Below are 26,660 nucleotides of genomic sequence, written 5' to 3' on the forward strand. Positions count from 1 at the left end.
TTACTGGGACAGAGATTGGCCAGCAATCAGCCCAATCACTTTTCTTTTGAGCTCGGTATGCCTCCAACCATTAGAGATTTTGCCCCTATTCCTATTTGATTCAGTTTTTGCCAGGGCTCGTTGATGCCACACTCTTCCCTTGGCATCCAGCTAGCATTTGACAATCACTTTCACCTTGGCTGTTGAATTGAGCTGTTTTGAGCTATTTGAATGAAGGCTGTAATGAGGTCAGGATCAGGATAGCCCTGATGAAACCCAAACAGAGCATCAGTGATGTTGTTGATTTTGGCAGGATGTGACAAGTCCTGGGGATGTGTAAAATGCTCCATGAATGCAAATTCTGTTTTCACATTACCTGGACTTGTACTCTGCAGTAAATATTTTTAGTCTTTACTCTTTATCGACGTGCCTAAAATTAAAATCATACTGTGAGGCCCTAAGTCAATTAAGGAACTACTTTTATTATGCATAATTGTGTTTGTAAACATTGATTTTACTATTTTTAAGCCATTGGATGTGAGTTTTGCTGATCTAAGCAGGCCTGCAGTCCTTATTGATTTTTGTTCTTGTATTCAGCTCCACAACTGAGTAGCAGATCCAGGCTGTCTGTCTTGACTGTGACGTTTCAGTTAGTCTAGTCTCATTCAGGCCAAGCAAAACTGACTGCATATGTGGCATTGAACTGATTGTGTTATTATTGGAAATGGTTTCTGTCTGGTATACAGTTTTAAATTATCAGTGTTGGATACAGAGTTTCCTTTTCCAGCTTTGGTTTTTCATCCTGGCATTTTATGTCCCAAGTATCTGAGAAAAACAAGATCCTAAAATATCTGAAGAGAAAGTATTTGAGCAAAGAAGTGAACATCAGAGCGTGAAGGGAATATATTTTCTGAGCAAAGTATGCAACAAGCTGAATACTGTTATAAGTGATTTACTGTTGTGCAGAACCAATTCCCTGGTTTCACAGCAGGCTAGTATACTAAAGCATTGTAACACAGAAGGTGGTTTGGCTGCTCTCTGATGCCTACAGTGTTTACGTAGCAAATTGTTAACCTAGGGTGGATTGCATAGAAGGTGTCACTAAGTAGAGTTCAGGATCACTCTCTTCAAAGGAGGCAAACAAAAGACTGGTTACAGAATTCATAGGTAGGAATAAAAATTTGTTTGCCAGGTACTGATTTGGCTGGAGATTCATGACAACTAGAATAAAATGAGCTGCTAGCTAAAGATTATTTTTATGCAATAATTAGCTGTACATTTGAATTACAGCATTCAATTTTAAAAGATGCTGCAATCCTCAAGTGTTCATTGCCTTTATTTGTGAGTTATGCTTTCCTGAGGCAAGTAAAGCTTTGCCTGCTTTTCTTTCCAAACATAGTGACCCTTTTGTACCCTGTAACATTGATACTGGTAGCTGGCTGTGTCATTGTTAAGCAGATGAGTCGGCTTGCAAAGAATACAAAATCAATAGCAGCCAATTCATTTGTTACAGCAATAACCTTTGAAGAGTAAATGGGAAGTTAGCGCCAAAATCATGCAAACAATTTCAAAAATGGTTTAAAGAATTGTTTCGAATTAGATTCAATTTTTTAAAAATGTGTTAAATTTTCATTTCACTGGATGGTCACCCCAAATGGAAATATTGCCAACATTGCCATACTGTTTCGCTCAGTTTTGTGGCAAATCCATGCTTAATTCAGTAGTTCAATGTTGACAATGAAATAATGCTGCCTGATATCTGTGACTGGCGTTTGTATAATATTTTAGGAACTGCATTGAAAATCCCCTTAAAGTTTTGTGTCTCTGAGAATTACTTTTTTGAGTTTTCAAAATCTTCCATTCAGATACATGAGCTAAAATATTGTGGAGACTCACATTTTTCTTGCAGTTTTCCCATTTTCCTTGCAGTTCTCAAGACACTGACATTTTCTGTGGTACTGGTTTAGGAAAACCAGTCATCCTTTTCTAAATTCTTGGTATTCATTTACACACCTGGAAACTGGGTGTCATTATGTTATTCTACAATCAGGAACATAAAGCGCTGATGTTGTTGAAGTCCTGCCAGCAAGTCCTGATGCGGGGTGTACACCTTAAACATCGACTGTCCTGCCCCTCAGATGCTGCCTGACCTGCTGTGTTCCTCCAGCTCCACACTATATTGACTCTGACTCCAGTGTCTGCTGTTCTTGCTATCTCCTGCTTGGATACACCCTTGGACATAGACATGACATGGCATAGTGGAAAAAGAAAGCAAGGAAAACAGAAGAAAATATTCTTTTACAAAAATAAGTGTTATTTTCAATAGAACCTTTTACAATAAGCAAGCATACATTACCATCTCGCACCATGCCTCATAAACAATATCAGTCCATTGAGGCCTTTGAAAACAGTTATTTTATCATTGTGGTACTTGGTAGACGATTAGGCTGCAAACTGACTTCTGATAGTATTATTACACAATGAATTTAATATCAATAAACACTAGCTTTATCCCCAAGCCCAACAATTTCTGTTCTTTCTCTGTTGCTTGATAAGAATCCTGGAACTCTCTAACAGCATTATGGGTGTACTTACCCCCATGCACTGCAGCAGTTCAAGAACACAGCCCTTACCAATGATAAATAGGGATGGACAATAAATGCTGGCCATGCCAGTGTCCACATATGTGAATGATTAAAATACATTGTATGTGCTTACTTCTTTTAAAAATTTGTTCATGGTCATAGACATTGCTGATTAGTTCAGCAGTTATTGCTCAAACTTATTTGTCTAGTGGACAGTTAAGAGTCAGTTACATTGTTTTGTGGGCCCGGCATCATGTGTCGTCAAGATCGGGTAGGGATCATAGATTTCATTCCCTACAAGAACATTCGTGAGCCAAATGGGTATTTTATGACCACCAGCAGTGGTTATGTGGTCACTGTTAGGCTAGCTGTCTTTATAGACAGACTTTATAAAATTCAAATTTCACCATCTGCCAAGGTGGGATCTGAACCCATTTCACCAGAATTAAGTTTGGTCAGACACTGCATTGGGCGAAACTTGAGAAAGGTAGCCCCTATCTATAAGAATTAGTACCCTCAGGTGAGGGGTCTTGTGAATTTGGAATAGAAACGCATTTAAAAAAGGCAAGTCTTGTATTTTTGTTACTGTTTATTTCAGTGCTCCTACCTATGCTAATAGCACTTTAAAGATTAACATTTTCTTTTAGCTTTTGTGCTGATCTTTAATTGACTGAAACAGACCCTCAACTACACTGTGGAATCAAAAAGCTAGGCTTCAGATTTAATTTATTTGTATATAATACATATTATGTGTATATATTAATACACAATATTGAAGATATTTAACATTTTGGACTCTGGAATTTTGTATATACTCACCCATAGACTAGGATTTCAATTTGTGCCAAAATTTGCAGAGGAAGTAGTCTGATAATGCTACAGGACTGTGGTTGTGTGCCAGTATTGGCTGCTGCAGATTTGTGGTGTATTTCTTAATGCCATGCATAAAGACATCATTATCTGAATCACATTAGAAACAACAACATTAATGATCAACATCATCTAAGGACAAAACATACTAAATCCCATGCCAGCATGTAATCCACCCTAATTAGTTTCAAGCCCCACCTCTTCCCTTCATGAGCAAAATTCTGTTTTATCCCTGTGGTGTGAAGTAAATGAACAGCGACTGTTGTGCATTAGATATGTTTGACAACAGAGAAGGCAGAGCAGTAGAGAGGCAGTGCATTTGAAACACTGGTCTCTTTAGCCAAGCAGTGAAAGAAAGCTGTTTCCAATTTGGAGCTGTTCTTTCCCTAAAAAAGTGTTCTTTACTGGATGCAAGTGAAGAGTTATGACCGAAGTTACTGAGACTGAATATGTCATGAAAAGGAACAGTCATCTAAGAAAATGGCTCACAATATAAAGGGATCAAACAAAATAGGCGGCATAGCTTGAACGTAAGCTTCTAGAGCCGGGTGCTGGGAGAAACTTCTTCCTATTTTAAGCAGTCTTTTCAGACCGTTTTATGCTGGATCTATGTGTAACAAGAACTGGAACCGAGTGGAAAGGCACAGTGGCTAAATGAAGAGTGTAATTTGTTGTGAAGCTGAAGGTCAGAGGGGACAATGGGAGGACTACAGATCAAATGGTAGGAAATTTTCAAAAAAAAAGGAGAATATGTACTGTTATAGCTGCAATGCTTTTTATTTGTCTCAGTACTTTGTTTACAGCTATCTACCAGTGTCTGTACACTGATATTTCTGGCAAGATATGGCAGCAATCAGATTCAGTGCAATATTTTTAATATTTTCAACTTGAAAATATATGTATACATATATAAATGCATGGTGACAAAACAAAGTGCTTTACCTTGATTTTCTTTCATAAGACTATCTTTAATTCATTATACTAACCATAGCAAATAGCATGAAATTTATCCGGTCTGCAATTGTGCTGCCATTACTTATATACAAAATCAATCAGTTTAAAAGCTTTAAATCCTTCGTCTGCATAACCTTTACAAAGATCTGAACAAAATGTCTCTCAGGCTGCATTAACCTACATTAGATTTGAACTGTTAGTCTCCTCTTCCAACGAATCTTTCCATGCACAAGGCTAGCACCAAATAGGTCATGTGAGCAGTAATAGATTCCTTATTTTTTCCATATTAAAAAATGCTTGAAAGATGCCAGGAGTGTACTCTGTATTTATTACATTTCCACAACAAGTATGTAAAAAAAAAATTCAAACCGTTTTTTTTACTGTAAACATATGCAATGCCTTGCCTTTTTTTTGGTACCATACTCTTGTTTACAAGAAATGATTCCTTTTTTTTATTAAAGTAAGGAATAATTTACTACTTATTAATTGTTTTCTTTAAACCTTGCTCTTGGGGAAAGAGTGCACTACCCGCCTGTTGAAGATCATTTCTGAGGGAAGGTGGTAGGCTCCCCATCTACATAAGTTCTTCTTTTCTCAAAACCCTTCTAATTTTTATTGCTTTAAACAAAGGATCAAGTCTACAGAGCTGAAGAATAATTTATCAGGTTCATTTTGAGAATGCAAGTGGAAAAAACACAGCTAAAATAAACAGCATCTGTCTGTTCGTATTGGCTAAAATTTAGTCTTCTACTGAGCGCATTTCTGCAAATGTTGGAATTTGGAGATGAGGTTTCAAAAGGGACATATCATAAAATGCTTACAGCATAGAAGAGGGCCATTCACCCTATCTAGTCCAGGCTGGATCTGTTATTCTAAACCCAAGAAACATAGTTACTTAGTTGTTTGCTTCCTTGCTTTTAATTTTAATTTTATTGAATCAGTTATCTGATATTTTTCTGAGGGTGAGAAAAGTTGCAACTATTCAAACTACTTTTATTGTTATATGATTACAAGATTATGCCATCAATTTCTATTTTTGAGTACATCTTGATGTTTTGTGTAAAAAGATGTTCGAAATAATAGCTTCTTTTAATATCTGTTAAAAATAGCCAACACCGAGACTAAAACCAATTGCTCGTCCTATTGAAAGCAAACTTGCAGTTTTCTTTAAATCTGGTGCCAGTGTCTGTGTCCTGGCTTCCGTTTCTGAGAATTAATTGTCGACATCTGGTGCATGCAATTATGAATCTATTGATCTGGGTGGTACTGTCTAAAGAGCTATCCATAGCTAGCGATGAAGTTATAAAAGTATACAAATGTTCTAATTTTGGACTTGTATGCTGTATTTTGCATTTTTGAGTTATTTTCTTTTTCAGTCCCATGCTGTTTTTATACATCGATTCCCCCGAGCAACCTAACGTTATTTAGCAGTCCATAAATAGAATACCACATGTTGGGATCGGACGAATATTTCATGAGTCACACATCTAGTTGACTCCTGATGTATGGGGTAAAATGCCACTAAGTTTTTAATCAGATTCAAAAAGTGCATTATTTCTGTTTATTTATGTATTTTTTCCCCTGTTTATTCCCACATTGGGTCCCACACTATGAGCTTCTTTCAACATTCACTCAGATGGGGGCAGGACACTTTGAATCATAGAATCATTATCAGTTGAATCATTATCTAACCACCTCTGACTGGTTAGAGAGACTCTTCCACCCTTCTCTTTTTCTCTTCTTTTCCTGAACTGCAAACTTTGAAATTGATTGAGTACTCTGTTTCTACACAATTTTCTATTCAACAGGCTGAAAACTTTCAATGGACACTGAATGCTAGTCAGCCAATTATCTATATTATGTTAAATTGAAAACATATTGCTTTTAAATATAATTAATTGAAGAAGATGGTATTCAAATTGGTCAATTTACTTTTCTGCTCAAGAACATGCACATTTTGTTACATTTAATTAAATAATATAGACTGTTGTGAAATAAGTGAATGAGTCAATATGTTCAGAGGCAAATGTCATCCAAGTCACGAAGCAATTTTATAATATATAGAGAATCATTAACAAGCCTACCGTTTCTTCAAACTTGAGCCCCCTCAATTAACCTTGCTTTAATTTTATTCCATGGGAAACAGCAATTCTCCAGTACTTCAGCATCAAGATACTATTCCTTTTGTGTAAGCATTAATAATCGATTATAACAAACTCCTTAACCTTGAGAACCATCACATTGACACCCAAGCAGATCTTTACTCACTGTACAAACAAGCACACTTCATAAGATATGGAAAGAAACACTAGGAGAAATGCACAACAAGTAGTTTATCACCAACTATTAAGATTACACTAGCATCTTTTATTTTATTCACAAATGTTTCAAACTGAATGCAGTTTTGAGGCAATGGCAGAAGTTTGACTCCCTCTGGTATCCTGCACAAAATGAGTAGCATGTTTTGAATGATTGTTCCAGATTGTAAGTGAGAGGCTTGAGCCAAATTGGGCTTCTGGACTTCTTTCCATAAAACTCTTGGGCTGTGGCTGCTGGATGGGCGTTCTTGCAGCTTGCAGCCAAGGCCGTGTGAAATTCGGCCAGTTCTGTGCTGAACCAGCCACCAAAAGTACTGGGATGGTGGTGAAGTGCTGGCCAACAGTAATTTATATTGTTCATGTGGAGTCAGGAGGACTATAAGGCACCTAATGTTGGTTTCAAGTGGGTGCACACACACCTGGAATCCATCAGTTTCCAAATTGGCAGCTCACATGCTTCAAGGGTGCAGGTGAGGAGATCAGTTGCAGGAGTTTGTGATCCAAAATTGGTGTCTCCAGTATTGATCTTGTACCCAAAGGTCAGGTGCAGTGATATTGAATTTATTAATCAGCAACCTTAACACTAGTACAGTGAATTTTTCTTTCATGCTGTTTAACAACGTATGATTGGGAGTTTTGTGTCAAAGTAGAAACACTTCACAACGAAAGGAGAATTCATAAATAAGGCTTCCTGAAAGAACTCACTGTAGTTCATGGTTGATTACAGAGATTACTTTGACAAAAATCTAAGGAACAGAGTGGAAACTTATTGTATTGATCAAGCATGCTGCATTTTATCTTATGGATGATTGAGACAGGAGGGGAATGTAGGTGAAGTATACAAAATATGTACTCTGATAGGTTGTTTGCTCTGTCCCACAGATTACAATATCAAGGATTGAGTGTAACACAATCCTCTCTTTTTATTTTATGATTGTCTTGTTTCTGCAGAGATGATAGGCCTCCAGGATTTTTTTAATCATGTTTTTTGTGTATTTATCTATAGCTGCGAGGTCTGCAGAGGCTGTGGCAGCCAGAGTGAGGTTGTTATTTCATATCCACGTCTCCACATACTCCGATTAGTTCGTTGAAGACTCGAGGCACTTGTGAAATGGGTCACTGAGCATGACAGGTTTTCCTGCTGTTGAGGAGGCTGGCTTTACAAAAGATTTTTTAGTTAGGCCTCAGGAGTTTTGTTACTGCTTGAAAAATTAAGCTTTTGCAAACCTGTTTTGCATCACAAAAAGGAATCTATATATCGTCGTCATCATCATCATCATCGTCATCATCATCATCATCATCATCATCATCATCAAATTGTTGGCCGGAAGCCAGTTAGTTTCTGATTTGTTTCTTGGGCAGACTTTGTTTAATAAATAAAAACACTATGACATGTCTTGGAGTCTCTGAAGAGGAAATTGCATTACTGCAGTCGACTATCCAAAGCTGGCAGCTTTGAAAACTTTCGTTTTACAAATGCAGACCATAAAACTTTCCATTATGCTTGGTTTCATAGATAGCTGCAGTTACTGATTTTGGATCTTTTTGAATCTCATGGGAATTAAATACACCCCATCTCCCCTACCCCTCTTCTTGCCCCTCCCACTATCAATCTTCCCCACTTTCAGCATGATGGTTCAACTTCAAGTCCAACATGCTATAATAGATGAGCTTCCTTCTACACTGCCTCAGGAATATACTGTAAGCCTAGCATCAAAAGAATGTGGTTTATCTTCATTACCATCATGGTGTACCCTACACCAGTTCAACCTTTGTGACTTTTCAGTGTAATTTTTTTTAACTTGTAGAAAATGTTGTTTCATGGTCTTGTGCTGATTAAGAACTTAGTTGAAGCTACTGAACCACAACCAATTCACTCATTGTAATTGGCTCTAAATTTCCAAAGAGTTCTGGAATATCTGTCATGTTTGCAAAATAATTAGCGCAGCAGTCTAAAATCCAATGTAAAATAAAAAATGACTTTTTTTTTAAGAAAAGGCTGCTCAATCATAACCTCTTTCTTCCAACCATACTGCACTGTTCACATTCATATTATGGTAGTCAATGATATTGGAAAATAAAATTATTCCCACATACATAGTCCTCGTGTCCTACAATGGACAATTAAACAGGCAAACTTCGCTAAATCGTTAACAATAGAACATACTCCAGAATGAGTGCGAGCACAGTTGCTCAGTGGTTAGCACTACTGCCTCACAGCGCCAGGCACCCGGGTTCAGTTCCGGCCTTGGGTAACTGTCTGTCTGTGTGGAGTTTGCATGTTCTCCCTGTGTCTGCGTGGGTTTCCTCCAGATACTCCGGTTTCTTCCCACAATCCAAACATGTGTAAGCTAGATGGATTGGCCATGCTAAAATTCCCCATAGTGTGCAGGGATGTGCAGGCTAGCTGGGTTAGCCATAGTAAATGCAGGGTTGCAGGGATAGGGTAGGAGGGTGGGTCTGGGAGGAATGCTTTTTGGAAGGTTGGTGTGGACTTGATGGGCCAAGTAGCCTGCTTCCACATTGTGGGGATTCTATGATTCCATGAGATTTGAATTTGCTCTTTCGAGAAGCTTCAGAATATCTCTTGCCTTTTTCTATTCTTTACACTTCCAGAATAGGTGCAAGATTTCTGACTCCTAACTAGTACAAATCAAGACTTAGATTTTGGTAAGATCCTTCAAATGTATCTCTGCAATAATGCAGGAGTCCAGTTTAAAGTTCTAATTTCAGATGATGTTTGCCTGAAGTGTATTTTTCAAGTTTTCTTTTCTGTTACACTATGGCAGAGCAGTCCATTCCAACTCCTCCTTATATTTACATAAAAACCACTTCCATATCCTTGTGGCAGAACTTTGTTGATGCTGCTGCTTGGATGAAGGACCCTGTTTTAGTAACATAAATATAGGGAATCTCTCAAAGATGCTGCTGTGCTCAGTACTTCAGTGTAATCAACAGTGTACTGTCCAATGTAGAAAAATAGAAACAAATTCATAAAATTATAGTCAGAAGTGAGTTTAAATGTGGAAGCAAGTCAGCGGTTAAAGTTGGATTCTTGACTAAGGGAAAAGAATTCAAATTTCATTCCAGATTTAAGTTATGTTGTGTTCATATGTTAATGATTTAGTGAGGTTTGCCACTTTCACTTTTTGTTTGAAAGCTGTGTGTGAGAGGATAATTTATGTTCCCACATCACACAGGAACATTAAGAAGGAATGTCATAGACTGTGTCCAGTGAGACGTTTACAGGGTCTCACCTCCCAAATAAAGAAGTTGACATGGAAACAAGGGGGAGAGCATGGAGAATTGCAAGTGATTTAAATTAAACTACAATGTTATATTTTGTCAATTTTTGGCATTTTTAGTTTAGGAAGAAAGTTTGAATTCTGTAGGAAATGGCAAAAATGAATTCCTCACTGACGGGAATTGCAATTTTAGTTCCTTGATGGTGGTATAATTATTAATAACTGATACAGTTCCAAACCCCATTTCATTGTTAACACAAGTAGTTTTAAAAACAAGGCAATTTTTGCATATGTGTATAGGTATTCTTGTCTTAACCTGCAACTTCTAATTTCCACCAGTAAATGTGAAGCAAGTTTTTCTTAAATTTTACTTTCTTCCACCCTTTCATTTCAGTAATTTTTCCTACTCTATTCTAGATGCATTTGTTTCAAACAATATATTTTTCTGACATGAACATTATTTATTCATGATGCCAATTACTTTTTATTGCTGTATTTACAGGTTCATGAGGAATATGTTGTGCAGACTTTTATTAACCTGCCTGTCAATTTTCCATATCAGTGAATTAGAGTGTAGGAAAGCTTGAATGAAAAGAAATCAATCAGCTCTCAAACGTTCTCATTACATAGGCAATTCTTAAGTACCTCATAACAAATGTTACCCTATTCCTATCAAAGATCATTGTTGAGAACTTCCAGTATGATGAATTGTAGCTCTGAGCACGCTATTCCCCATTTAGCTGCATTTTTTAATTTTGTGAAGATCAGACTTATTTTCCCTCTCCAGGAGCTATGATTATACACCTAAAGTAATCAAAAATCATAAGAAAGCCGAAAAACTAAAGCTTACATTTTTGAACAAACAATGAAATAACAGTGAACTTTAACTCCTTTTTTTTGATTTGCAAATTCCAGTACTTTGTTCAAATAGAATCTACTGCCAAAGATTATAAACCATGTAGTACTGTACTGAAGAGAAAGCTAATTTGCAACTTGCCAGTTTTCACTGTTTTTGCTGTAAAATGTTTCCATAGGATCCTGGCATGTAAATGAGTGGATTCATTTTTGTGAGCCAAATGTCTATGGAAAATCTTATTGTATCACCGGTCATGGCATGTAACTGGTTGCACAAAGAACAGCTTATGCAGTACTGCAAGTTGTTGAATTAAAAATATTTGATACTTGCATTTAAAAATAAAGCTCTTTATAGGTCACACTGGTTAGGCTGCTGTTTCTTGTCATCCTTAATCATCTTGAAAAGATGGTGATGGGTCGTCTTCTTGAGCCACAGTAGTTCCAAAGAAGATTTATATTTGACTTGAAATGTTAACTCTGTTTCTCTCTTCATAAATTTTGCCAGACCTGCTGAGTTGCTGTAATGCTTTCAGTTTTCATTTCAAATTTCCAGCATTTTGTCTTAATTTGATGCAGAAGCTGGATTCAGATGTCCTGCCTCCGTTTCTGGCAGATCGCATTTTTACAGGCAGGGGAAGTGGGTGAGATATTAATATACACATTGGAAACTCAAACCTGATACCATTTGAAATTAGTATCAAGTTCAAAGAGCTCACTGTTCCAACAGCTTTAATCTTTAGTGTGGTAGTGATGAACTCATTAAGGACACTGAGACACTTGTAATGGGCAGATAATATATGTTTAATAGTTATGAATTAAAGATGTTTAGATTCCCAACCTTTTAAAGATTAAAAAAAATTACAGCTGTCAGAGTTTAAAAAAAATCAAACCCCAACTGATGGGGTGCATTGATTGACAAATGTTCTGGTGCAGTTCAGAGTAAAACATTAGCTATTCATTCCTGTGGTTTCAATAAACCTCATTGTTGACTTTTTCCATGAACTAGAAATAAATTCAGAATGCTTGGCTGAATTTCAAAGACTTCAAAAGCCACTTATTTTAGCCAAAGGGTTGCTGAGTTCATGTTGTGATTGTTGTAAGAGACTATTAAACGATTAGCTGCTTTTGGTGTGCTTAGTGAGACAAGTTTTTTTTAAACATTTGATTAACGTCTTTTAAGTCCTGAGTGCATGGGTATTACATTGTTCAGGGTTTGTTGCATTGGAATATTTTCTGACCCAATCTTCCTACCTCGACGATAAAAATCCGGTCCCAATTATCAGTATGCTCCATTTTGGGAATTATCACACAGAGCTTACGCTTATCCTCATATGTAATTCATTTCTAATGCAATTGCTGGATCATGATCATAAATGGAAAGACTTGCTGATGTTTTCCTCCCTGACCAAAGGGCTGTACGATAAATTGTAACAGTTTTTCGCTTTCTGAGTTGAGGCCAGTTCTCTTAGCAGAGATGAGAGATTGAAAATGCAATCCTTTGGCTTATGTAGATGATTTGCCTGCTATATTTACGAACAGTTTCATTTGGGGAACTTCCCTTTAATTTTTTTTGAACATGATAAGATTACAACCTGATGTTAACATTAAAATAAATGTGCAAAACATTAGAATCTTTAAAGATTTGCTTAATTTATTGTGTTGGGAGGAGTTATAATAAGACAGCAGACAAAATAATTGATTGTTGTGGAGTGGCTGCTGAGACTGAGGAAGCAATCTCTAGAGAAATTGAATGTACAATTGATATTTTAGCTTAGCATCTGAATAGAGAGAGCAAGAAACCAAAAAGTTTTGTTACATCAGTTATTTTATGCCTTTACTTTTGATTGAATTACAGTCAGTTATAGGACAGAAGTTGGGAAGACTGTTGCTTTGAACCAACATTTCTATTTTGTCTTCCCAATGCCGTGGTATTTCCTGAAGCAGTCAGTGAGTTAGTCCAGCAAGTAGCTGAATAATGTGAACCAGGTTTTGTTTTTTAAAAAAAGGGTCTGACAAATGCATCTCTGCAACTTTAATTCGATGATGAGTTAAAGTGATGACTATTAATTAATACACAGTTGTTCTTATTTCAGTTCAATGAGCTGCTATTTAGTGTTTGGAAAAGCTCAGCAAGTCTGGCAGCATCTTTGAAGAGAAATCAGAATTAATGTTTCGGGTCTGGTGACCCTTCCTCAGTCACTGAACCTGAAACATTAACTCTCTGATTTCTCTTCGCAGATGTTACCAGACCTGCTGAGATTTTTCAGCAACTTTTGTTTTTTGATTCTTGTCTCTGATTTACAGCATCCACAGTTCTTTTGGTTGCTATTTAGTATTTCCTTGGCTCCCAGAATTTTCAAGGAAGTTGGGAGTAATGTGCTATTTGGATATTGTGCTTGAAAATGGTTTATATCGCACCTGGAGTAAAGTTCAAGCAATAAGAAATGGACCACATCCTCAATATTTTTGAGCTCGAATCTTTCTTGATTGAATGAATTATTACAGTAAATTCATACCAAATTTGGCAATCTTGTAGTATCCATTGAACAAACTTTTGAGGAAGGGTGTTGGAAGGGTATTGTGTGGTTTTGGGCAAAGGATGTGACAAAGCATTAAAGCTGTATGAAAGTAATTTGGAAGATGACACAATGCTTGTACATTGTGTCCAAAAAGGTTAAGGTAGCTCTCCATATGGAGTAAGTGCCAATGAACAAAATTATGCTCAGGTAGAAATAGTCCTTGAATTTTGGAGGAAGAAGATTATATAAATTACTGTACGGCTGTAACCTCAGAATTGAAACTGATCATAAGCCACCGATGGCTATTTTGAATCCCAGATGCAGTGATGAGCTTTGACTTTAACTGCTAATAAATATGACATTAAAAACAGACATTTAATGTCAATGCACTGTCTTCTAGATTACATCCCCATCAAATGAAGCTGTTAATAGGGAGGATGTGTTTTTCTTTTCACATGTGAGCTGCCAGTTACTGCAGATGATAAGGGTGGAAAACTTTGAGGGAATTTCATGCCAAGGGTAAATGACGATATCCATGGATATGGAATTTAGAAGGCAGGCCATTTTTTAACCTTACGAATGAGTTGTCAGTTGATAAATGTTTTGTTTTGTCAGGAGCTAGAATTGTAATTCTGGAAAGCTACAGATCACAGTTCTTATGATCATGGTCTAAACTTAAGAATGAGTTTGACAAATAGTCTAGCAAAAAGCTACCTTTATGGCCAAAGTTAATTAAGGACATAGAGAACCATGAAACAGTGTAGAGTTTGTCAAACTATAGAAAAGTAGCTGCTGGAACCATGGAAACGGCCCGTGAGAGTGTGACAGAGCCTGCACATTGATTTTGCAGAATTTGAAGGGCAATGGATTTTCATTGTGATAGGAGTGAATTGATGATTTTCTGATGAATTGAACAACTATTAGCAAAACTTTAGAGATTTTGCATAGTGTGATTGTGCTTGTAGGTTATGCCTGAAAATGAGCCTCCATTTTGTTCAGAACAGCTTTCAAATGTCATGATAATGAATGAGGTAAAACAAACGTAAGTTCACTGTATTATCGTGCTTTGAATAGAGCTGCAGAGCCCACAGTACAATTTTAACTAAATGCTGGATACAAGCTGGAAGAAATGTCAGATGTCATAGTGATTTTTTCTTTGATTTTTGTAACATACATCTTACTGGTACTGATAAAACAAAACTGAATTGTTTCTTTCGAAACAGCTTGGAACAAGGTTTTCATTGCTGAAGCCACATTTTAGCACACTTAGTAAATGTAAAACAATCCAAATGGGAAAACAGTCATGATAGAGGTAGAGTGAGAGAAAGAAATCTGAAGGATACGGTGAAAGAACATCATATATGGTTGATGAGGCTGTTAGGGAAAGTCATAAAAATATGATCCTCACACATATTTAGTCAAGATGTAAGATGTTCAGTAATGAATTGTTAGGACTGTACATGTTTTACCTACAGAGGTTAATGAAGGAGGAGGGAGCTGGGAAGAATCAAATGAGTTTGATGCATTGAATAGTTGTGTTGGAGCTTACTCCAACACAAGTTGTGCTTTAAATCAATCCAGATCCAGTTCAGAGTCAGACAGGCTGATCTGATGAAATGGAAAATTCAGTTGAAGGTCAAGGGCAAAATCAGTCCCTGTTAGGGTCTCAGTCTCTGGCTAAGACAAGTCAAGGCCTTTCCCCAGGTTCTGAATGCTTGAGTCCAGAAAAAAAGGTATTTTAGGAATGGGAAACCAGTGATAAAGTTAAATTTATAATTATATGGAAAACAAGATATGCATACAAGTCTTATAGAATTTTGAACATTGTGTAAGATTGTCATTAAGGAGGGAGGAGTGTACTAACATCCTCTCTGATCTATTTATATACACATAATATGCACACATAGATGAATAAAGTTCAGTGATGTACATAATTTGTGCCAAAAATACACAATTGGATGTCAGGTGAGGGCAGAATTCTGCACAGCTTTAGTTTCCCTCTCCTGTTTTCCTTCTGGTAAAATAGCCCACTGATCCAAAGTCAAGCTCACAAATAAATAATGTTTTCTGGGTGAGGAACTGCCAAGAAACTAGAACAGTTCTTTGAAAAAAAAATCAATTCCTGTGATCTTGTTGGGATAGGGAGAAATTGGTGCAAAGAAAAATTGAGCCTTACTGTATTGAGTTGGTAAATTTTATTTTTGAACTTTTCTTTCCCCTTTTCACATTTGTGTCTTTTAAATTTATGTCTTTTTTTTAAAAATGTAAGCTGATGTTGCAGTCACTCGGAGCCAGATTTGTACTTCACGGAAACAGACCCTTCGATTCAACTCGGCCATGCCGACCAGATATCCTAAACATATCTAGTCCCATTTTTTAGCATTTGGCCCAAATCCCTTTAAACCCTTCTAATTCGTATACCCATCTAGATGCCTTTTAAATGTTGTAATTTGTACCAGCTTCCATCACTTTTTCTGGCAGCTCATTCCTTACATACACTACCCTCTGCGTGAATGAGTTGCCCCTTAGTTTCCTTTTATATCTTTCCCCTTTCACCTTAAACTACGCCCTATAGTTTTGGACTCCTCTACCCTGTGAAAAAGACCTTGGCTCTTCACCCTTTCCATGCCTCTCATCATTTTATAAACCTCTAAAAAGTCACCCTCAGCCTCTGATATGCCAGGAAAAATAGCCTCAAACCTGTTCATCCTCTGCGTATAGGTCATACCCTCCAAACCTGGCAACATCTTTATAAACCTCTTCTGCACTCTTTCAAGTTTAACAACATTGTTCCTATATGAGTTGAATGTCATTATTTTCCATATTACTACTTTCACCAAGTTAAACTTGAGCAATGTTCCTGATTCAATATTAGTTCCCCTGGGATGTCCAGCAGCATGCAAACTTCTGGGGCTAAAGATATAACATTTCACTGAATTAAATCAAAACAGTCTAAGTTTGACGATTGTGCTGATATCTGGTCTTCATTTTGGATGGAAAATCCTTGGACATTTAAATGGATGTTAGGTGTGTTTATTACTTAAACACCCATCTGGCGAAGAAAGAAACCGGAGACGATCTGTTTTCCACTTGGGTTCCTTCTCAATATGCCGTATGGCATAAGTACACACCATGTTTCCTTTCCAAAGACGAGCCCTTTTCAGGCAGAAATTGATTCTTCTATGTTTGCCCTAACTGTTTCCCGATTAATATCAGCCACTCAATCACAATTAGAACACGTGCATACATATAGTCAATTGACACTAAAATGTCAAATATTTATGCATTTGCAACATTAGCAGGGGGAGTGTAGGGTCAGTCTCATTTGTAAAATTCATTACTCATTAACAAATTACATACTAACACGTACTCTGCAAAGCAAAATGGCCCCTGAATGGAGTATTACTGCTTTTGCCAGTGGAACTAGCAGGAGATGAGGGGAAAAGGAGAGAAATCAGTGAAAACAGGTCTGTCCATTTCAACAGGTATGTTATTAGTGGTTCCTGGAACAATTTACTAACAAGTATTAAAGTAGTGAAAATAACCATTAAAATATGTTTTGCATAAATATTTGACATTTTAGTGGCAATTCAAAATTCTGAAAAATATATATGGTAACATTCTTGACCTAGCAGGAAATAAGCCAATGGTTTCAATATAATATTGAAATTGAGTGAAGAGTAGACGGAATTAGTCTTGCATGTCTTGGTTTAACATTTTTTAGTGACCTTAAAAGTGATCTAATATCAAGAGACTTCTCCTTGATATATTTGATTGATGTTGAAATTCTGTCATTTTAAAAAAAAATGACTAAATCCAGTGAGCAGTTTTATAATTCTAACTAGTATATGATTTTTTTCAATGTTAATCAGCAGTGGTGTAAAGTTACCTTTTTGAAGAAATTTTTCTTGCAATTAAAAACATGAAGCTTTAATTTTTTTTTAAGCGTCCGTTCAGAGAGTCCAACAAACAGTGCAAAACCAGAGTCTTTTACAAGTCAACTGGATGAAACATTGGAATTATCTTCCCAAAAAGAGGAATGGGACTCTAGGCCTGGTAAGTTGAACATGTAACTTGCAAGCTTATATTCAGGATAAAATTGTCTTGCACTGGCTTCCCGCAATTCCTGATATTTAGTTTAATTGAAGTCAGTTAGAATAGAGATCCTGGTGTACAAGTGCATGCGTGTGACTCTTCAAGCCATGTGTTCCAAATAATGTTGCAAACATAGGGCGAATGCATGCTTTCATGTTATTGATCCTATACATTGTGGAGATATCAGTCATTTGGCGTATAATGTATAACTTGATTATATTGTTCATTTTACACTGCCATCAAGATAAATTTTTAATTTTGATTTTAATCCTCTAGCACTTGCATCAAATCCAAGCTGTAATTGGGAAAATAGCTTAGTAAGAAAGTGTAAGCCTGATATACAAAATTAATTGAGATGATTGTGAGCTGCTAGCTGCTGGAGCTCTAGTTGAGAAATGGATGATGTGGAAGAATTTCCAGTTCACTCAATAGCCAATTTTATATTGTGAACATGATCAATTACTTAGGGAGGTTAACTTATTAGTTAATTTTTTAAAGGCAGCTTTAACATTTTGACCAATACCTCCACAATGTGTGTTTGTTCTATGTTTGCAAGATTGCTCGGAACACATGGCTCAAAACAGTCATATTAAGGGTAGCTCAGTGAATTGGTATGAATGTAAACAGAACAGGAGGTTCCCAGATAAATCTTTAGTCTGGACTGTGCTAGTCCAGCTAAAGTTGGAGTAGGAACTACAATTAGTTTCAGCAGCTTTGGTTAGGAAGGGGAAGATGCTTGTGATCATTTATCCAATGACACCTGCAGGAAGTAACTTGTGCTTGAACATTTGGTAAGAATGGTTTTAACTACAGTGCCAATCCACTTGGGTGGCCTCCACATGGATGATGGTGATTTGAGTGAGATGCTAGACACAACATCATGAATCCCTACTGCGAACATAAAAAGAACATGAGGTTGTAGACTTGCTTGCCGAGCCGGTGGGTTTGGTTGCGAACGTTTCATCAACCTGTTAGGTAACATTGTCAGTGCACCACCGGTGAAGCGTTGGTGTTCTGTCCTGCTTGTTATTTATATGCCTCAGTTTGTTGGGGTGTTTGGTACCACTTCGTGGTTCTGTTTCTCAGTGGTTTGTACACAGGGTCTAATTCAATGTGTTTGTTGTTAAAGTTCCAGTTAGAATACCAGGCCTTCAGGAATTCCCTGGCGTGTCTCTGTTTGGCTTGTGTGGTTATGGATGTGTTGCCCCAGTCGAATTTGTGACTCTCTTTGTCTGTGTGTAGCGAGATAGTAAGCATTGAAGAACAAGTCACCTGTGGTGGATGAAGAAAAGAATGAACTTCTGTTTATATAATGCCTTAGAACCTCAGAAGGTTCTAAAATATTTCATACTTAATGAATTCTTGCCATTGGCATGATAAAAATATAGCAGTCATTGTGTACAGAGCAAGGTCCCACAAAAACAGCAATGAGATAAATGACTAATTAAACTGGTTTATTGGTGTTGATTGAGGGATCAATAAAAAACTAAAAATAATTTATTTGAATAATATTGAAATTTCAACTTTCTTTCAGCAAGGCAGCGTTTGTGACACTTATGCAAATGTTTTAAAAGTGCTTTTCTTTGAAGAAAGCTGGCCACTGTTGCAGTATTACAAACACAAAACACATGGATTAAGTTAAACATTGACTGCCTGTATATATCTATTATCAGCTGCACTTATTTATGGATACCTGATCCATTTCAGTTCACGAGCTAGTGCAAATCCTCAATCTAAAATGGCTCTGACAAAGTCTGTATTTTATCTGGTAACTTCTTGTATTATGGTAAGCCCCCTAGAGGGTCAAGTAGAAATTACTCAATGTCTGGATCTTAATTTGAAAAGAACAGGAGCGTAAACTTAGCGAAAAGTATTGTAGAAAAATCACTACCCTTTAAAATGTTTTTAAATGTACTGAAATTTGAAAATGAGGGGTCATCATTTTGATCACTGAGATTGTGATATAAATATGTTCTATTAAAACATGTCTGTCCAGCAGAAGATACTGTTCAATCTGTATGGATGTCCATGAATTCTGGAAAATCCCAAGTGAATGACAAGCATTGCCTTTGGGAAGATCAATTACTGGATCAACAGGACCAGCTGGGGAAGGAAATGGAAGAAGCCAGAAAGATGATTTCTATCTTACAAGTATGAAGTTTTATTTAGCGACTGTTTTAAATATCTAATTATAACTGATTTGAAATGTTATGTTTTTAAGGGCTAAAAATAGTAATTAAAAATACAGTAAAAGTGTAATCTGGTTCCAGAAGGATACAGGTACAGTATGATCACACAACTTTTATCTGTTTTGGTCTGATCAATATGTGTCTTTAGCCCACCACTGTGGTTGCTCTTCAAAGCACTTCAAAGCAGCAAGCTGCTCAGTTGTCAGACTACCATCATTGCCACGTTCATAAGTCAAATTGGAATAAATAATAAATGTGACCTGGCCAGCTCTACCTAATCCCTAAACATTTTTTTAAAATGCTGTACATTTACAAAAGCAAAATACTGCAGGTCCTGGTGGTCTGAAATAAAACTGGCTGGAAATGTTTGCCATTTTGCATCCCTGATGAGAGAAGTGGGGTTAATGTTTTAAGTTGATGACCTTTAATAAGAATTGTTCTGTTAGTTCTAATGAAGTATCATCAATGTGAGATGAAGAGTTATTGAAACATGTGGCAGCAAACTAATTTTAGGGTCTCCTATATTTCCACACACACACGATGTTACTCTATGCTTGTTGCCACTTCTCCCTACTTCTTTCACGAACTTGCTGTTTGATCCAAGGATAAATGTAGAGGAGGTGGTGGCACAGCTGTTTGTCATAAAAACCCATCTGGTTCACTAATTTTCTTCAGGGAAGCAATCCAGCCTTACCTGGTCTTGCCTACATGTGACCGCATGTCAACAGCAATGTGGATGACTCTTAAGTCCCCTCTGAGCAATTAGGGATGAGCGATAAATGTTAGCGAAGCAAGCAACACCCACATCCCATGAATGAGTAAAAAGAAACAAGGTAAGTATTGGGATAGGGTGGATGGATGGGATATATGGGTGATAGGTATTGTGGCTGGGGGGAAGGGAGGTGGGGTGTAGTGAAAGTGTTTAGTGTAGTTTGAGTGGTTACATGGTTGGGCATTGTGGTGATGTTTAGGGGTGACGGGTGAGTCAGTTCTGGTAAGGTAAAGTTAGTGCAGGAAGAATGTGTCATGTCTGGAAGGGCTGAGATGGGGGAGCGGTTTCCAGTCTGGAAGTGTAGGGGTGTGCAAAATCAGAGACTTTGGAGGAGTAGTTGGATGTTCACTGGGAGTCAGGGTTCAGTTTACTAGTTAACCAGGAGTTAGAGTAGAGTTTTAATCATCTAACTTTTTCTAATTAAAATTCTAATAATTAAGTTTAAGTGAGTTAGAAATTATTGATGTTAAAATGAGGATTCCAGATACCTGATAATTGCCGATCAAAATTTTCAATTTCCTGTGCAATTCATGCAGAGTCAGTTACGTTAGGATTTCCTTTTGTCCTGTCACACAACTGCAGTGTTTGCTGCTGTAGCAACTAGTTGGCCATTGAAATTTCTGAGTTTTGGTTTTCAAGATGGCAATTTTACTGGAACAGTAAGCAATGCTCAGATAAATAACGTGCAAAAATACCTGGCACGCAAAAGTGCTTAATTTTACTGAAATCGAAATATCAATACATCAATCAAATTTGATTTGCAGAAAGGCTTTTATGCAAACTTGAGTCAGTTCTGTTCGATTTTTGAGTGATCTCCACAATAATCTCCTATAGCATGAAAATTGTTCACTTAACTTGCACTACGTTACAAAAAAGTTCATTTAATATTGTTGAGTGCTTCCTAATGTGAACAGATTCTAATTGTGTAACAATTGCTGGAGAAACCTGAATGTCTTGAACATTTTGTTATGCGACACCATGTTTTATAATGCTGATTTTGTTGCCAGGGCCTATTGTTGAACGGTTCACTTCCTGAAGACGAACAGGAGGGATCGTTTCCACTGTGTGAGCAAGGAGCAAGTGCGGAAGAACAACTGGTATGTGCTGTTTTGCAGCTGGTTATACTGTTTGATCTGTCTAGATTTGCTTTTTCACATGTTTGAAGAAAATATTGACAGTAAATTCTTGTATTGCTTAGGTTATCATCAAGAGTCGTCTAGATCTAAGCATGGATGAATGCAAAGAGATGAAGGTACAAAGAAAGGCTACTGTTCATACTCGTTCAAAGTGTTTACACTTGATGTCTCTGTACGTTGTTCTGCTGTTTCTTTTAGCCGAGAAAGTAGAAAGATTTTCAAGTTGTGGTTTGTACCAAGTTGCATTATGAATGTCTGTAGCTGAAAAATTTGAAGTGCTGCTTTTGAGAGCAAGCTGCTGTAACTGGCTTCTGAAATGTGGGCAATAATTTAACCTTCAAGTATAGATGGCTTTGCTTCAGGTGAGAAGCACAATTTCACACACTACTCCACTCACCTAAGTTCAATTTCAACAAAGGGGTGAATGGGATGGTGGCAGGGTTTAGGGTAGAACCTATGACTGATACTGTTTCATACGGCAGATCACATATGAATGGTTTTCTTGATACTACATGCTCCATATATTTTTAACCCATTTTGGCCAGATTCCACAGATTTTGACAAGTTTAATGGAGGCAAGAAGAAATGGAAGTAAGTGCATTTGCTGTGCTGTTGTGGACTGGAAGTAGCAGTGTTTCACCCACCGAAAGGCTTTCTGCTTCCAGCTTTGCAATCACAAATGAACTTCGTATCCCCTCCAAGCTCTTTTCACTTTGTGCTCATCACCCCAGAATCTCCCCTTCCACTTTCAACAAACAGAGCCTCATTCCCCACAAACCCAATCATAATCCTTCCCTCCCTGGCTGTGCTCTTGGGGTCATTTGCAGCCTCATGATGCAGTCTTTCTCTTCTTTTGGAAAGCCAGCCTGTGGATCAGGCTAACTGTCAGGCAGAAAACTTGTGAAATAAATGTCAAACACATCCGTTAATATCTTCCAGATTTCCCCTCTAGAATTCCTCTCATGTTTCAATAGAAACTGCTCACTAACTTGTAAGTCGTTTGATCCCAGCTGGTGGTAATGCTGGACAAGTCCAATCACAGGGTGAGACCTGGCTTGATAAACCATAAGTTTCCTTTTATTTTCTTTACCATGGAATTCAGTTAACAAACAAATCTAAAAGAGTCTGCCAGAGTATTTTAACACAAGAGCATGAAGGTTTCTTGCACAAAAGAAAAATACAAACAATGATGCATGATACAAAAATTCTTTGAAATAAACTCAACAGCAATCTTTCTGACACCAGAACCTCAATAAACTGGAAGTGGCTTCAATGTTTTTGATATTTACTGAATAGAAATACAGCTAGGCATATCTGGATTCCCAAGTAGCTACATGCGATTTGTAGCTAATCATATTGGACAACAATGATATAGACAATGCAAGACTCCTGGACATTAGAAAACCCTTGTTTAGTAAGCAAAATGGACCCTATTGATAAACCTTCACTATAAACTGATGTTGCATCTAATTCTTATGAGTGAGAGAGAAAACTGGATCAAGCATCAGATTATTTAATAAAGTGAGTTGGTCATCTGATGGTTCAACCTAGTGAAATATTAATATGCTGCGTCACAGTAGAATCAAACCTCTGCTCTGCTATTTGCTAGATTTCCAATTTTAGCTGTTAGTTTTTATGAAGAAGATAAATTTTCCCTCAAACTTCATGCAATTTGGGCATCACTGGTTAGGCCAGCATATATTCCCATCCCTATTTGCCCTTGAAAAGATGTGGTGAGCTGTCTTCTTGACCTAGAGTCACAGAGTCATACAGGATAGAGACAGTCCCTTTGACCTGCCATGTCTATGCTGACCAACAAATACCAAACTAACTGATCACATTTACCTACACTTGGTCAATGGCCAACAATGCCATGGTGTTTTAAGTGCTCCTCTAAATGCTTCTTAAATGTTGCGAGAGTACCTGCTTCCACCGCCTCCCAGGCAGCACATTCCAAATTTAAACTCTTTCCTCAGATCTCCTCTAAACCACTTACTCCTCAGCTTAAACCTATGCCATCTGGTCTTAGACACATCAGCCATGGGGAAAAGATTCTCATGATCTACTGTATCTAGGCTTCTCATAATTTTTTATATCTCAAGCAGATACACCATCAGCTACCTCTTTTCGAAGGAAGACAAACCCAGAATATCCAGTATCTCCTCATAATTGAGATTTACCATCCCAGGCAGCATCCTGATGAATCTCCTCTGCACCCTGTTGAGTGCAGTCACATCCTTCCAATAGTGTGGTGACCACAACTGCACTCTTAGGTCCAACCCTAATTTTGTTATCAAACCTGCTAACAAAGGTGGTGCTGTTGTAGTCTGGCACACTGATCTTCACCTTTATGGATGCTCAATGCCAAATCTCGCACACTTCTTCCTACGTCCCCCAGACCATGACCCCACATCCGAACATCAAGCCATTGTTGCCAGGACTATCACTGACTTCATTACCTCCGGAGATCATTCCCCCCACCCCCGCAACCCCTCCCAACCCCCAACCTCCTTCCCAAAATCCACAAACCAGATTGCCATGGTAGGCCCATTGTGCCAGCCTGTTCCTGGCCCACTCCAAGCTCGTTTCGTCCTACCTTGACTCCATCCTGTCTCCACTTGTCCAGACCCTGCCCACCTACATCCGTGATTCCTCTGATGCTGTTTACCATATCAACAAAGTCCAGTTCCCTAGCCCTAACTGCCTGCTGTTCACCATGGATGTCCAGTCTCTCTCTCTACCTGCGCTTCCCACCAAGATGGTCTGAGAGCTCTCGGCTTCTTCCTCGACCAGAGGCCTGAACAATCCCCATCTCGCCACTCTACTTTGCTGAACTTGTTCAGTCACTGAACAATTTCTCCTTTAATTCATCTCCCTTCTGCCAAGTCAAAGGAGTGGCTATGGGCGCCCACATGGGTCCTAGCTATGCCTGCCACTTTATGGGGTATGTGGAACAATCTTTGTTCCTGTCTTACATGGCCTCTCCCACAACTCTTTTTCTTGATACATCAACAATTGTTCAGTGCCGCTTCATTCTCACACCTGGATCTTGAAAAATTTGTTCATTTTGCCTCAAATTTTCAACCCTCTATAACTTTCACATCATCCATTTACAACACATTTGTTCCTTTCCTTGTCATCTCTGTCTCCATTTTGGGGAATAAACTGTCCACTGCCATCGACTACAAAGCCACTGACTCCCAAAGTTACCTTCACTACAGGTCTTCTTGTCCCATGTCCTACAAGGATTCCATCCCATTCTCTTAGTACCTTCGCCTACATCAGATCTGTTTGGATGATGCCACCTTCCAAAACAGCGCTGCTGGCATGGCTTCCTTCTTCCATAACCATGGTTTGCCACCCGCTGTGGTTGACAGGGCCCTCAACCACATCCAACCCATCATCTGTGCTTCAGCCCTTGCTCCCTTCCCATCACAACAGCATGATCAGTTCCCCCTTGCTTCCACAAAGCTGATATTGGGCAGACACAGATTAACAAATAAAAGCTGACTTTCTCTTGATCCTTGGAACTGTATAGAAGAAACTTCCAGGACATTGATATCAGTCTATACCATTACAGTCTACATTTTTACACCCAAATAATTCTGTTCATTCTATTGTTCTCATAATTTATATTTCATATGGTCATTTGTTCATCTAGATTTATAACTTACTGGTTTTGATAACTTAACTTAAGTTGACCCGAAAAGATGATCATTTATGAAGTTTGGCCTAGTTTTCCTCTCCTTGTTGAATAATCCCAGAGAGATATGTTTAAAAACTGTTCTAGATTAGACATTTGTTTCCATCAAAAATACATTTTTGGTAGATGAACAATTCATTTCCTTTTATTTTCCTTCTAATTTTGTGTAACATTTCAGAAATGAGAACAGGGAAAGAAAGGGCACCAGAAATGGTAAGATTTTAATTGGAGCAGACTTGCAGAGGGACTTTGTGTGTAGTTATCAGGCCATTAACCATGACAGTGTAGGTAGTTAAATCCATAAAAATGGCAAAAAATTTTGGTCTTGTATGTAGTAAATACAAAAACTGTAGGTATTGTTGAACTTATTTCACAGTAAAGCTACAATTTTAGATATAAATATTTAATCATATTTAGTGCACACCTTTCAGTGATTGTATCCCTCCTTCCTTCCCACTGTCTTGAACCATTTTATGGTTTAAACCATCATACGGACAGTATAACATTTTTGAACAATTGAGTGTGATATTTGGAACTATTTTAACAAGCTCAATTGACCCTTTCATTATTTATTTGCGTATGGTGGGCATGCAGTCTCTTTTAGTGCCTGCCCACCTCTGTACCATGGGAGTGAGCTCAGGGATTGGTGTAATGTGGTGGACTAACATGTGGACCTGTATTGCATGGCCCCTGATGCAAAACACACCCAATGTGACCCCTCAAGTCTGTGAAAATGTGCACAGAACATCAGCAGCGCAAGCTGTGATTGTAGGAGTTGGTCCTCAGGAATTCTGTCCATACAACTTGTGGTGGCCTCGTGCTTGAATTTCCATTGGCATTTTGAGGATGAATTTATCCATCCCTGCCATGCGTTTTGAGTTTTGCTGTGTGGTCAATGAGCCTGGCTCCCCTAGGGAACAGATCCTGGTGATTAGCGTCATTTCACCCTCTCTCCTGGGCCCTGCAGTCTCCCCATTCAATTGCATGGCTTCAGCATTTGCAGAATCCCAGATGCCTAATGTGATTCAATGTAAATGCAGAACATTAAATGGTCATGCTGAGCAATATCACAAAGTACTCTTTCCCTTAATTATCGGACAGAATCTATTTGAAAATTGCATTAAGTCAAATCTGGATTTTGTGTTTCAGACCATAACATCACTATTCTTAAGAGCACACTGATGACTGATGTAGAGTCTTGAGTCGGAATATCAGACACAAACTTTAATAACTTTAATTCAATTACAAATTTTACCTGTGACAGGTAAACATTGGGTTAACATTAACAAATATATATAAATAGCATCAAGTAGCATTGATCGTAGAAATAGTATTCAAACTTGATATCATCTCTAATAATGAATAACAACTTGCTTGCTTAGTGGTACAATTACACTAACTCCTCTGAAGTTGATATCACGAGTTCTATGTTCTAAAAAA

General features: G+C 37.7%; 1 protein-coding gene across 7 annotated transcripts in view; it reads left to right on the top strand.

The window, feature by feature from the left end:
* LOC109931026 (dixin) overlaps positions 1–26,660 on the top strand; it is a 107,295-nt gene that overhangs the window by 58,913 nt on the left and 21,722 nt on the right. For 5 of the 7 annotated variants that reach the window (XM_048615552.1, XM_048615554.1, XM_048615553.1 and 2 more), the window contains 4 exons: positions 17,272–17,381; positions 19,417–19,571; positions 21,389–21,478; positions 21,580–21,633. In XM_048615552.1, coding sequence (XP_048471509.1) covers positions 17,272–17,381; positions 19,417–19,571; positions 21,389–21,478; positions 21,580–21,633 — 409 coding nt within the window. Of the gene's footprint in view, positions 1–7,712; positions 8,633–17,271; positions 17,382–19,416; positions 19,572–21,388; positions 21,479–21,579; positions 21,634–26,660 lie in introns of those variants that run through there. The other 2 variants (XM_020530385.2, XM_048615555.1) reach the window with 2 other exon arrangements.

This window comes from Rhincodon typus, chromosome 32 (assembly GCF_021869965.1).
Source record: "Rhincodon typus isolate 14 chromosome 32, sRhiTyp1.1, whole genome shotgun sequence".
Lineage (NCBI taxonomy): Eukaryota > Metazoa > Chordata > Chondrichthyes > Orectolobiformes > Rhincodontidae > Rhincodon > Rhincodon typus.